Here is a 13731-nt window from a genome sequence, read left to right as displayed (position 1 = left end):
CCTTTTGGGCCTTTTGAACATTCTCTCGCTCTGTGGTCAACAGATCCTGTAACCTCTCAATTTCCTTTTGGGACGAATCATCCTTTTCCTTGGGAATATGCATTGGGCCAACTGAGGACACCTTATTCAGCTGTACCCTCGCTTGTGTGAGTTCACGCTGTAGGGAGTCTTCCGCATCTTTGGCTCGCTTCTTTTCATCTTCCAAATCTTTAGTAAGTTTCTGGGACAAATTCTGCGCATCAGTTAGTTTTTTATTTGTGACTTGGTGCGCATCTTTTTCGGCACTCAAATCTCTCAGTGCTTTATTCAATTTTTGGTCTAAATCCACAATCTGTTTTGCCGTATCCGGTGTTGGATGAGCACTGAAGCCATCAATCGTAGCTTTCGCGTTTGAAAGATCTCTCTGAGCATCTTCCAACTGTTTTTCAAAATTACGATTCGTGTCTGTTAAAGTATCGCGCTCATCTTTCATTGCATTAAACGCGGCCTCCGCATTTCTGTTGGCTTGTCTTAAACCGTGCAGATTATCATTCGCAATGCGTATTTCGTTAGCCAATCTATCATTTTCTATTTGTTCATTTTCAAATTTAACACGCATCTCATTGAAATCGTTTTGGAATTTCAATTTTTCATTTCGTTCCGCATCGACACGAGCGTCTAAAGACATTGAATTGCCCATTTCATCTACTTTTGTTTTTGTAGATGCGATGAGCGTGCGGAGACTTTGGATCAATACGGGCATAGTTTGCCGGACTATCAAGCCCACGTCCTGGTCAGTTTCTGCCGCAGCTAACTGCTCATCGACTTCCCTAGCTTGAGTAAGAAAGTCCTCATCTGGTTGCTCAAAATCTTTTTTCCGATACAAAACTGTGTAATTTTAGTTGTGCCGGGTGGAATGTCATTGTTCCACCTCGAATGCTTTTACTTGCTCTTGTTTCTGATCCTTCAGAAATATCCGCTTTATCCGCAGCCGACAACGCTATCAAGTTATTGTCCGACTGGGACGACTGGGGTTCTGTCTGGCTCTCGGCCACGCTTGGAGTTTCCGATATGGGTTCATCCAATATCGCACCGGATGCCTGGGCTGGAATTCTCTCCTTGGCACCGCGCGTGACGCGCTCATTTGCTGCCTGTTTTTTTGGAGTTTTTCCGGTTGCTTTTGACGCTGTAAGTGCTGCTTGGGCCGCCTCTCTTCGTCTATTCAAATCTTCCGTGTATTCTGGCAGCCACCTGTTTGCATCCTGCAAAGCCGCTTTAAACTGCTCATCAGTGATGTCCAGGTAAGCTTCAGGGATACATCCCTCGTACTCAATCCAAGGTTTAAAATGTGCTGGTAATCTCGTTTTGGAATTTAAGTACCGCCTGATTTCCTGGTAATCAATCCATGACTTCCCACAGAATGCATCTTGTGCTTCTGGTGGTTCAACATTAAGAGCAAGGTACATCAAATTCAACGGAATTTCTTTTGCGTTGAATTTGAACCTTGTCTGGGCTCTCGACCCATCATACGCCCCAATGATCACTTTGTTGTCTGGAATTTTACGCGGTGGTGGGCGATTTCTAGGAATCGAACCGCCCAACATTTCTGCTTTTTATTTTAAATAACCTTTGCGGCTATTTAAAATAATACTTACAGTAGCGATTGTGCTACTGCTTCCGAAATTGCAATTGTGCAGTTACTACTACGTCACTTCCCAATCCTCCTTTTAGGTTTGAATTGTTCAGTGATGGTTTACTGACAGCCGACCTTTGCGGTTTCGACTGTAACAAGTTCCTAAAATTACACTGCTGCACTTTGCGTGCTACAGCAATTTAAAATTCGCAGGTCAATCACCGTTTGCCGGTGTTTACCTTTTTTCACGGTCAACTCTCTCTAGCTGCTGATTTTGGCTACCGCTTGCGGCTTGCCTTTATCAGTCTAGCTGGAGATCGTTATCTCACCTGGCCGCTGACAATGGCTCGGCGCTCACTATCTGATTTATCTGCAGGCCAGGTGCACTGACACTGCTGATTACGCTTTCTTCACCACGGTTACTGCTTTGTGCAGACAACCCGGAAATTACCCACACAGGCACCGATTAATTACACAGCCGACCTTTCAGGTTTCGACTGTTTAATCCTACGGTCCAACTTAATTAAATTTAATTTAATTGGCGAGGAAGCTCACCAGTGAGGAAGCTCACAATTGCGAGGAAGCTCGCTGAAAATAAATTAAACTAGGCCAGATCAGGAACGCTGACCTCCTTCGGCGTACCTTTGCGGTTCGACGCTTTTCAAAAACGGACCACTTTTTACCAATAGATTACCATCAAACTTTCCACCATTAATTTTCTGTTACATCGGGAAAATTAAAAGACACCGGTGGGCGCCATGTCGTGTATAAGCGTTCACGCCGTTTAAGGCTCCATGAACAATCTTTACTCTTCCACGCCTGTAATGCTCAATCGGTAGGCACTCGTACTCTCAAACTGTAACAGAAGAACTATGGTGGAAATAAGACGAACGATTCAGGAACACGAGTCAGGAATCCCTCAGGAACAAGCTAACCACAACTTCCGGTCGTAAGTCCTGTGAGGATCGGCAAGAGCTAGGACGATAGTGTCACGAGCAAACCTGTATTCTATGCAATAATCCGGGAACGATCATGTACATCAGAAGGAACAAGTATTGCTGTCTCTTTATCCAATACACATCACAGTTCACAACGCTAGGAAATCGTAATTAGGAAGCAGTCTCAGAAGTAAATCTCAGACTACTGATTCCGATATTAGAAGAAACAGGAACTTATATAGACTTCGCATTATGACATCATATACATCGCTAGTAAAAGAGAACAACAAATCACAAAAGAGATTGACTAGATTATCCGTTGTGTTGCAGGTGGAAGGCGGACAGTCAGCATCCGTACGTACATCCGGCGTATGATCCTACTCCCATACGTCAATACAGCTGGCACTGTAAAGGTACGCGTGTTTCGCGTAGGCGTACCTGTAAGTACGTGTACTGTAAGAATTTACTCGTACGTAGCGATAACTTATTCTCATGATTGACGGCTGTGTGAGAGCAGTTCGACGATCTCACGAAGCTATGGCGACTGCGGGATGAAATCGACGTCACAGCGGTAATGTTATACCGGTATTAATATCCATGTATTGCAGCATATGCAGTGAGTTATATAATATTTTTATAAGTGACGTGTTTGTGTATCAGCAGTACTGCATTGTTGTACTCGAAACTCATATAATTCAAATTTTTAGGTGAAGCCTCCGCATACCACCTTTGGCTCCTGGTATCACCTTTTATACCCTTTTGACTCCTAATATCACCTTTGACCCCGCATACCACTGTTTGATTTATTATTTTTTAATTTTTCATTTTATAAGTAATACAATTTTTACCACCAGCAGCTCAAGACAACATTACATATAAATATACTTACATTACATATACTTTGCAGTAGCTTATCTGCGTAAACACTGATGGACTTACTTTTATTTTATCTGTTTTCACTTTGTTTTGTTCTCCGTCAGCCGCTAATTTATCGTTCATCCCGTAAATAACTGCGCATATTAGGTTGTGAGTAATACTACTAATGTTAACACACAGCAAGTTTGTATTATATAGAAATATTTTACTATACAGTACAACAGCGGTTTAATATCAGTTGAATATTGCTTGTAAAACACAAGGATAATACATAGTGTTATAATGTTTGTTCCGCGGCGATGAAGACCGACGCCGACGCTGCTCTCAATATCCCGCTTCGTCCAACCAACATCTATCTGTATCTGCAACCGACTGCTGTTTATTGGGAAGAAAAGGCTGGATCCCGCGTGTGGACTGGTGATTCTTGGGCGCATAAGGAGGTGCACGGGGAAGCCGATGTGCGGAAGCTGTCAGAGTATATGAACCAGTGCCCGCCGGGAGTTGTGGTGTGGGGGATCCGAAAGGCGGAGATTAGCATACACAATGTACAATACAGCTGCTGCCAGAGCGGCACCGTTGCAGGTACGTAGTTCTGTAACAAATTTTTAGCTGTTTTAATTTCAAAAGATTTTTAGAACACCTTTTTTAAAACAGAAATGTAGATTTACAAGTTACAGTACTTTAGAATTTTAAGACGCACGAGTAAATTTTTTAAAATTATTATTTAATGTAAAAATATTTAGAAGACGGCAACTGATAAATGTAAAACGATAAATATATATATACTTCTGAAAACAAAATTTAATCGAATGAAATCGATCAGTCTGCAAGCGATATCACAGTTAAAACAATAACAACACGTACATATATATCGTATACGGATTTATACGTAATATATCGGTAATAATATCATTATTTAGCAACACATAATATCTATATACTCGAATAGCATTTTTATTTTTTCGTACAGTCGGTAGAAGCACAGATACTTTATTTAACTTTATTTTAACTTTATTTAATTTTAACTTTATTTTAAGGCCACACATATCTGTGGTACGGCCTCTGTCTGCTTGACCAGCTCGGTGGTCAGTCTGGTGGAATTAAGTTCGCTTCCCCAAATTGCGAAATGATATTTTCCTGTTTCCGCAGCAACTCCAAAAGATCGCGCTCTTGGATCGCCGATTTTGCTGCATAGATCACCACAACAGATCACCACAATTACTGCACAAATCGATAGAAGTCGCATATCGGCTGCTAGGTCACGGTTTTCCTTCGCATAATTAAATAGCCTAATGGAAGAGCAGTCCGAGTCCAGAGCGCATGCCACGTCAGACACGTTGTGTCCGAATTTTGTCTCATATACGACAAATTCCGTTTCGGATAAATTAGCCATTGTTGGAACTTGGAGCACAGGTTTATCTGAACTTCCAGATTAGATTAATAATAATTACGAGTACAAAGTTGCAACTTGCATGCCGGCAGCGGGAACGGAAGGTATTCCTTCCTGCTCATCTACGTATATGAAAGTATGCTCCTATGCCTTCATCATAATATATACGGGGAGAGAATGGGAAGTTACATTGTTGATTTATTTATCTTGTGGCGGCTGAGTTAATGTAGTTACTCAATACATCCAATTTGAGACGGAATGTGGCAAAAACCATCCCGATTTATCCATAGTTTTTGCCCACATCCGGTCTATGACAACTTTTCCAGCTCAGGACACATACCCACGGACTCAGATTAGCTTACTTAAGTTTCGCAGAATCGGTAACGGTCATCCAATAATGCCGGGCACTGCTCAATACGGGGAGTGAAACTGACCCTTATCTACACGCTCATGGAATACGCAACGTAAACACCCTACGCTACAGAAGATGGGGGAACAAGCCGGTCTCTCGGAGGTGTTTTTTATTCAAGCAGAAAATTTCCAATTTTATACGCTATCGGTTTCGTCTCATATCCCAGTAGAGCAGCAAAAAACGCTACCGACATTCAGCGAAAGAGCAGTGCAAACAGCGCACACCAAACGGCAATCAGCGATTCAATGGAGACAAACGACAGACTCCTTTGGCCGGGAAACAGGAGTTTGCGAGAGCGGACAACAGCACGGTATCCTCTTCGTTCCGGCGAGAAAATAATCTGATCAACCGGTCTCCGAAACAGCCAGCCATTAACCTACAGTAGACATGCAATCTGATCTTCCACCGTTGTTCAATGATATTTCGCACACATCTATTTAGGACAAGATTCTCTTTCCGCCACATATATTATCACGCTAAGCGGAACCAAATGATTTTCTGTTCAAAGAAAGCGAACGCATGCGAGCCAGTGTGACGCATAAGGCGAAAAAAATGTTTTCTCCCGAGTGCACACTACAAAACACTGATTTTAGCAAGTGACTAAGAGAACGTCAGCTTTAGCACAAAATTATAATTAGCCGGTCTAGAAGTCGGCTTATGACAAGAACGTAAACACAAATGATATCCTAAATTGCATACGCCTGACAAAGGTCCAATAAAATTCTGAAAATTTGATCATTTAAATATTTAATTGCTTTTATCTAGTCAAATTTCATGAGCAGTAGTTCGATTAAATTCAGTTAAATTTATTTCGTAATTAAAATTTGAATTATTTTAATTAGTACCAGCGCAAGTTTACTGTTATGTAAAGTGGGTATGTACTTCCAAATAAACCGTACCATATGCAAATCTGTCATCACTGGATTAGATCAACGCCAACGATCACAAAACGGGCAAGTGGAGAGATTCCGAAAGACACACCAAACCGTCCCGGGTAGCCCCTCCGCTTCACCAAACGACGCACAGCTATGAAGAACACAAACGGTATATCCAGACACAATGTGAAAAATTCAAGCAAGATAGTTAAAAACGAACGTCTGCGCTGCTTACCGTAGCCGCGCGCACCGACCGCCGTCCCTGAACAACACGGATCTCTCTCTCGGACCGTATCCCGCACTCACGACGGCACTACGCATTTTAATACTGCTTTGAACGATGGGGATCCCCGGCCATCCATCCAAAATCTCGCTTCTCGATAACACAACAAATGAGATCAAATTCGTCCCCAAAAACACAGTTTGCGTGGTCCCTTTTCACACCGCATCTACAATCACCTTTCATTATTGACAAAAACGAAAATAAAAACAAACAAAGATTGTTGTTCTTACCAACAAACTTTCAACACCCACAACCACGTGATTGACCGAAGAAAGAGAGAGACACAGAAAGATGAGCAAAGACAGAGACCATCACCCACAAAAGGGACCCGAGGCAAGAATGAAAGCCCGCTACACTTGAAACCACTTCTCCCACATTCTACTGAAGGTGCTCTTCGTGCTGCCTTCTGCCGTGTTCTAAATATACAAATACAGTTACACACAGACTGACCGGTGAGGAAGGTGGACCATGCCGTGTCGCCACCCACTTGGCTCACCACGTCCCCGCCGCCGCTGCTGCTCCCGCTCGGCCCGTTGCCGGGCGATGACAGGTTCAGTCCGCTGAAGGAGTAGCCGGAGGATGTCATCATTTCCTCGCCGGTTCTGTCCACAGTGATTCATTAGATATAGGCAGGAAGCGATGTACAGCATTACGATACAGTGTATGCCGAAAGATATCGCGTTACGGAAATGATCCGCTAGACTTGTCATTTGTACAACGCAACTAGTCCGGCGTGTGTCAATTCTATCGCCGACGTACGCTTCTTGCCAGCGTTGACAAAATCCATGTACAAAATTACTGACGATGAAAATCATAATCGATATGAACACAACAGGATGATGAAAAGCATTCCGCATCAAAAATATTAAATTCCCATTAACACAAATTATTAGATATACTGCACATATGACAAGCAACAGAATAAAAAAATTTAATAATATATAATCTAGCAAAATTTTTTTATTATTTGAAAAACAGTCCCACCTATAATCTAAATGGATGTGAATTTTTAAGCCAAACACTATACCTTCGGAAAAAGGAATGCGAAAGCGCCTCCATGGGGATCAGTCGGTGGGACGGCTCATAGCGGAGCATCTTTAGTACCAGATCACGGAACCGGATGTAATCCAGCGACGAGTGACCCGGTTCTTCCGCACGCCGACCTCCCGGCCCACCTGTCTCCACGCCGAGGATTTTGTCCAGAGATCGTGATCCCGGTGGCAAATACTGTAATATTTCATTAAATCGTTTCAGGTACCAATAATTATACATACATACACCAACAAAATCCTATAAATTCTCACACATTCGAATTTGCAAATTATCGTATTAAGTAGTTTAAATTTTAAAGTAAAGGAAATGTAAATTTCTCTGTACAGCCACTGCCAAAATCAGCAAACGTCAACAACTGCAATAACAGAGAAAATAAAAATAACCGAACATTATCGGCGTTATACTTCACCATTTTCACACAACTGAATTTATTATATTCCTGCATCATGCATTAACACGAGCTTCGTAGTGTTGGGGATGTTATTATTCGGCATTTCGACGCGCCTTGACTAAGTGCAGCAAACTAAAACTTAACGTTTATACGCTCAAGAATAAACATTCTTAAAATTTTTTATTCTCGCACCACATTAAAATTTCAGAGTCAAATTAACGTCAAATATTTTTGATTGAATAAAACAATCAACTGAACTCAGCAAAAAGCAACTCAGGAAGTATCTGTCTTGGTTCGAATTTTTTCAGTCCCAACTCACACTAACCTTTTTCCCATCCCTGGGCAGTGGAATATACGACCCGTCCGGCGCCAGCATAAAGAACTTGGTGGCCTTCTTACTCTTATCCAGCATCTTCTTGGGCGGCACCCCAACACCTCCACAATCTTATTCATCTGGTCGACCTCATCCGCGCCGCAGAACAACGGCTCCCCGGTGTGCATCTCCACTAGGATACAGCCCAGCGCCCAGATATCGATGGCCAGATCATACGGCAGATTCAGCAGGACTTCCGGGGCGCGGTAGAAGCGCGACTGGATGTAGTTGTAGAACTGCTGGCCCATCTGGCACGACGAGCCGAAATCGATGATCTTGATCAGGCTCTTCTTGGGATTGCACAGCAGGATGTTTTCCGGTTTGAGATCGCAGTGGATGATCTGCAGTTCCTGCGAGGAGAGGAACATGAGGGAGCTGAGCAGCTGCTGGGCGAATTTCCGCGTCAGGTTGAGGGAGACGCCGCGGAAGTTGGATTTACGCAGGAGATCGTACAGGTTGTAGGAGAGCAGCTCGAACACCAGACACAGATGGTTCTTCCACATGAATTCGCTCTTCATCGACACTGTTGAAAATCATAAAAAAAAGCTGTAATAGTTAAAATTTTGTTAATGCAACTGCTGCACTGGCTGACTAGCACGCAGCTGCATAGTTTAACGAAGCTGCGAGCATTCGTAGTGCAATGGCCTTGCAAAATATCGTGGTGTTTAGTGTTTACTCTATTATCGTGGTGTTTACACTTTAACATTGACTGCAAAAATGAAGAATCTAACCGAGACAAAATTTGTTTTCGCATCACTTTTTTCTTGGATAAAATTAGCCTCCATTAAAATTAAGATCGCGTAAAGCCAAGAAAAAATTCGCTCACAAAACAAAATGCCCATGGGCCATGCACGCAGCTTAATCACAACAAAACGAAAATGTATGAACTTCGTAGTGCAGTGGCACCCCAAAATGATATGTCACGTTGCTTTTCGCTCTTACAGTAACTAAAATCTAATCTAGACAAAAATCCTTTCGTATCACCTTTTTCTTGGAAAAAATTTACTTTCATTGAAAACGATCGCGTTCAGTCAAGAGAAATTTATTAAATTTAAGATGCATTTACGCATAACCAAAGGCATTACTGTGTACACCACATCACGAAAATTCAGAATTTAGAACCGCAAACTTTAAAGATTGCCCTCAATTGCAGGATGCATTTAATAATGCAATAACACTTAAAATTCCGGAACCATTATGACAATATCGGGAGTTTAATAAAAATCACTGAGTCATTATTACGGGTAATTCCATCAAATCCAAACGGCAATTACGGATGCATTCCACAAAATTCCACAAAATCCAGTTTAAGTTATTTAACCGCTTACCGATGCCGAATTTGGAATCCCCTTGATGGCGCTTAATCATCTCCAGCAGTTTGACTTCCACTTGGGCTTGCAGGAGGAAGGGCTTCTTGTTCTTAATGATCTTAATGGCCACAAATGTCTGCTCCACGTGATCAAAGGCCTTGACAACCTACGGTGCGCACAATCAGCTATGAAATCGCATGGACAAGGCGTATTCAATGCCCCGATTATGTCCTCATTATCGCCTAATTGTCAGCGGAAGCGGCAGTAGTAAAAACGATAATAACAGTAATAACCGAACGATAATCATAATAATAATAAAGCGATAATCGTAATAACATGTTGCCGTTTATACGAGCATTTCCCTGCCAAAAGACGATCAGACAGCTGACAATTACTTCCAAAATCATCAATGAAATTCGACGCGTCGGTAATCAGTACCCGGCCTTCCCAGTTCTATTATGGCAAATTGTAATTATGATAATGCGGTTAAAAACAGATATGGAAAATCGCCAGACAGTCTATCAAAGCAATAAAAATACAGATAAAATAAATACAAAATAAATAAATAGAAAAACAGATCTAAATAAATAGAAAGAAATAAAAAAAATAGTAATACACATAAAATACAGAAATAAAAATATAACTAAGATATAGAAAAATACAGAATAAATTATGGAAAATATAGAAAAAAAATGGAAGTAAAATGCAGAAATAAAAATATAAGTAAGATACAGAAATAAAATATAGAAACAAAAATAGAAAAAAAAATACAGAAGCAAAAATATGCGCCGAGTAAAGAGTAATTCCGCATAATCGCTGACTTATCGCGGCAGCGGCATGCATCCATCTCACTTTTAACTGCCACATTCTCAACCAGTGAATCATCGGCTGCCTTACCTGTCCGAACGATCCTTTACCGATTAATCCGTGCACTTCATACCGCTCCATGAAGCGCTCACCCACACAGATGATGTAATCGTGATTGGCGTCGTCGAAACCTATTCGAACAACCACTCAGACGATTCCATTCATACAGACGGTCTTCACACCCGGTTTACGACGTACCTCCATTGAAGATGATCTCACGTGTCACCGGCGGCGGCCGCGTCATCCCCGCCGCCAGATCCACCAGGCGCAGCGCCTCCGAGGTCAGATTGGGGAGTGGTTCGGAGGCAGGCGGGGCGCTGGGCTGCAGGGCGGCCGGCTGCGGGGGAGGGGGCCGGGCGGGAGGTGGCGGGAGTGGCTCCGAGGCACAGTGGAGGGGAGGAGGCACGGAAAGGCCATTGTGGCCTGTAGTCATTTAATTTCAGTTTTCACAAGTTATAATCACAGAGTTTTGTACCATATTAAATTACTGTACTACCGTACTACGCAACAATTAATTATGCAACAAAATCAAATTCTCTCAAATTGTATCGATTAAAATTGTACCCGAGTATCGCTCTAAGTAAAACAAGTTTCAAATTACAACTAACAGTAAGTAAAAACTAGTTTTTTTGGAAAAGAAAGAATACACGCCAAACATAACGCCGCAGTGGTTTTAAGACACTTTCAAATCAGTCATCTGACGAAAAAGGATACTAAACGACAATTTCACTCTAATAATATTAAATCACAGCAGTTAAAAGAGATGTTTTTAATTGCGTATCCATCATTGATGAAATTTTATTAAATAATTTGAACGGCAAGCTATGAACAACGGCGTCAGTATTAATTTTTAAAGCATTAATTAATTTTTCAATTCGACCAAATACCGCATACACAGTCTGTGTCTAGTGGCTCTTACCCAATGAAATTAAATCACCATGCATCGAGCCATCCATCAACGAACACATGGGATCCACGACTTCGCTACCCAACAAATCAGGCACTGCCGGTCCTTGGCTGGCGTATTTCTGATCATAATAAACCTAGACAAACCAAAAATTCCCCGAATTAATCGCACATGACACCAGACATCGTCACAGCACGCCAACTGGCAAACGTCACACTTTGTTTACCTGATTGATCTGCCGGTAGGTCTTAATCAGATCGAACGACAGCTTACGCAGCGGATTTTCCACCGAGCGGAAGAACGGCACCCCCTTCTCCTCGCCTTCCCCATTCTCGTCCTTCTCCTGCTCCAACCGCCCGCTCTCCTGACTGACATGCACCGGTCCGGCATCCGGCAGCTGGAAGGGACTGGTGCGCAACTGCGGCACGGGCGGATACAACGCCCCACCCCCCATCCCCTCCGCCACCACCACCGGCTGCCAGAACATCACCTGCTCCGGCGGGGGATGGGGCGCCGGGGCCGTGGTCACCACCGGCCACGTCGTCATCTGCACCGGGAGGACGATGAAGGGGTTGGGACCCGGGAGGACCGGGTAGATGGCCGGATAGGGCCGCACAAACCCCCCGGCGGGGGAGGGTAGGGACACCGGCAACGCGCAGCGGACGTGCACCGGGTGGGTGAGGGTCCGCGGATCCCCCGGGGAGGAGTAGGCCGAGATGCTCCCCGGCAGTACGGGTTCCGGCCAACTGGGCAACGGGATGGTGGTGGGCCGCGGGTAGCGCGGGACCATGGCGGCCGGCGGGAGGAAGTAGGTGTCGCCGGCGCTGGTGGTCAGCGGTGTCAAAGGAAGCATGCTGAGGGAAGGCACCGGTTCCGGCTGGGAAGACGACGGGTAGGCGAAGGAGAGAGGCAGGCGGGCCAATGGCCAGGACGTCTCCAGGGGTGCCGAGGGGGGCAGGGGGAGGGCCAGAGGGGGATACGGGGGGAAGTCCGTGGGGACGTTGGGGAGGGAGCCCATTGTCGGGGGTTTCACAGGGGGCTGGTGCAGGGGGGACAGTGAAGTGGGAAGAACATGATTGAAACTCTCTTTCTTATCCTCCACCATTCAAAATCCTGTCAAAAATCAAACATCCACCCGTTATATTCCACCCACTTTCTTCGTGAATTCCATGGTACACTTGTACACTATCCATGAAAAAAATTTTATAATGAGCATTTTATTTTCAGTTCCTAACCATGCCAAGCTTTTTCTGCCAACAAAAAAACTTTAAAATACAAATATTATTTAATATATAATAATCTAATTATTATATAAATTTTTTTCAGCATGATTAATTAGGTTTATTAATTAATCCGTCATATCTCCACCAAATTTCTTCATAAATTCTCCTGGTATAGTGGCATTAAAATTATTTTTATGATGATTATTATCAAATTATGATTTTTTTATTCTGCCAAAAATTTTCCGTCAATAAGCAATGATCAATCCTTAGAGCGTAAATCGTATTCTGAAATAATCAATTATGCAATAAATGTAATTATTAAAGATTTATGTTTGGGCAGATTCCCAATCTGTGAGATTAAATTTTAATCCCCGAATTGATAGAATCTCCAATTCAAAATCACAAATAAAATAAGTCGGTGAAAAGTCAAAAGCGGTGAACTTCTTCACCTTGCGTCAATCACAAACGGACAAATTCTCCCTTCTCAACCGTCACATCGACATTCATATCACCGGTATGACACGCCATGAGCCAGCAGCGCTCCATCCTCGTGTGGGCCAATTCCTCGAAATAACGCTTCTTGACGGGTCGTGACTCACTGCCTTCACGATGCCAGCGTCTCCATCACACACGGCATGTTCATCCCGAATTTCCTCACACTTTTCGGTTTTTGCGTTATCCCCGGATAATCACCGATACACCGTGCACACAAGGATCCCGAATCTGACGGTCAATAGCAAGCAGATCACACGCAGAACAACGCGCGAACAAACGTCAACGACACAGGAAGCCAATGGCAGTCGGGGTTGAAATCAGGTTACGTAAATTGAATTTTTTATGCTATGCGACGCGACCAACCACCTCACACGGATCAAACGGTCAGAGGTTTAATTTAATATAAAATATTCCCTCCGCTGCGATCAATAAGATGGGAGAGATGGTTCCGGGAAAAGTCGAGGAATAAATTAAATAAATAATACAAATAAAGGAAAATTATTTTCTATCAGACGGCGTCGATAGAATACCACTCACGGTTATGTCACGCAAAAGAAAAATACAGCCGCGCACTTTGACTGCGGGTCGAACTTGAAGGAGAGAAATACACGGCCAGTAAGCAGCGGCGGATAATCAAAGCGCCGTTTGGCCAGAAATGTAGGCGAGACAAACTTGACGGCGCACTGTCGAGCGTGTACGTACGTGCTCGGACCAGCTCGGTACACG

The 13731-nt window shown here is 43.4% G+C and overlaps 1 protein-coding gene across 1 annotated transcript; it reads right to left on the bottom strand.

Moving 5' to 3' along the window:
- Positions 1-5324: 5324 nt before the first annotated feature.
- On the bottom strand, positions 5325-13642 carry LOC129599837 (dual specificity tyrosine-phosphorylation-regulated kinase mbk-1-like). Its single transcript, XM_055498165.1, is given in 13 exon segments — positions 5325-5604; positions 6128-6254; positions 6339-6552; positions 6837-6988; positions 7414-7613; positions 8156-8256; positions 8259-8726; positions 9532-9679; positions 10411-10511; positions 10579-10803; positions 11300-11423; positions 11514-12400; positions 12960-13642. Coding segments are annotated over 10 exon segments (2409 nt in total). The 5' UTR covers positions 12393-12400; positions 12960-13642; the 3' UTR covers positions 5325-5604; positions 6128-6254; positions 6339-6541.
- Between the last annotated feature and the right edge of the window lie 89 nt (positions 13643-13731).

The sequence above is a fragment of the Paramacrobiotus metropolitanus genome, unplaced genomic scaffold (genome assembly GCF_019649055.1).
Source record: "Paramacrobiotus metropolitanus isolate TYO unplaced genomic scaffold, Prichtersi_v1.0 Parri_scaffold0000156, whole genome shotgun sequence".
NCBI lineage: Eukaryota > Metazoa > Tardigrada > Eutardigrada > Parachela > Macrobiotidae > Paramacrobiotus > Paramacrobiotus metropolitanus.
Note: the sequence above shows the minus strand (reverse complement) of the source record. Positions and strands in the feature narration are given on the sequence as shown.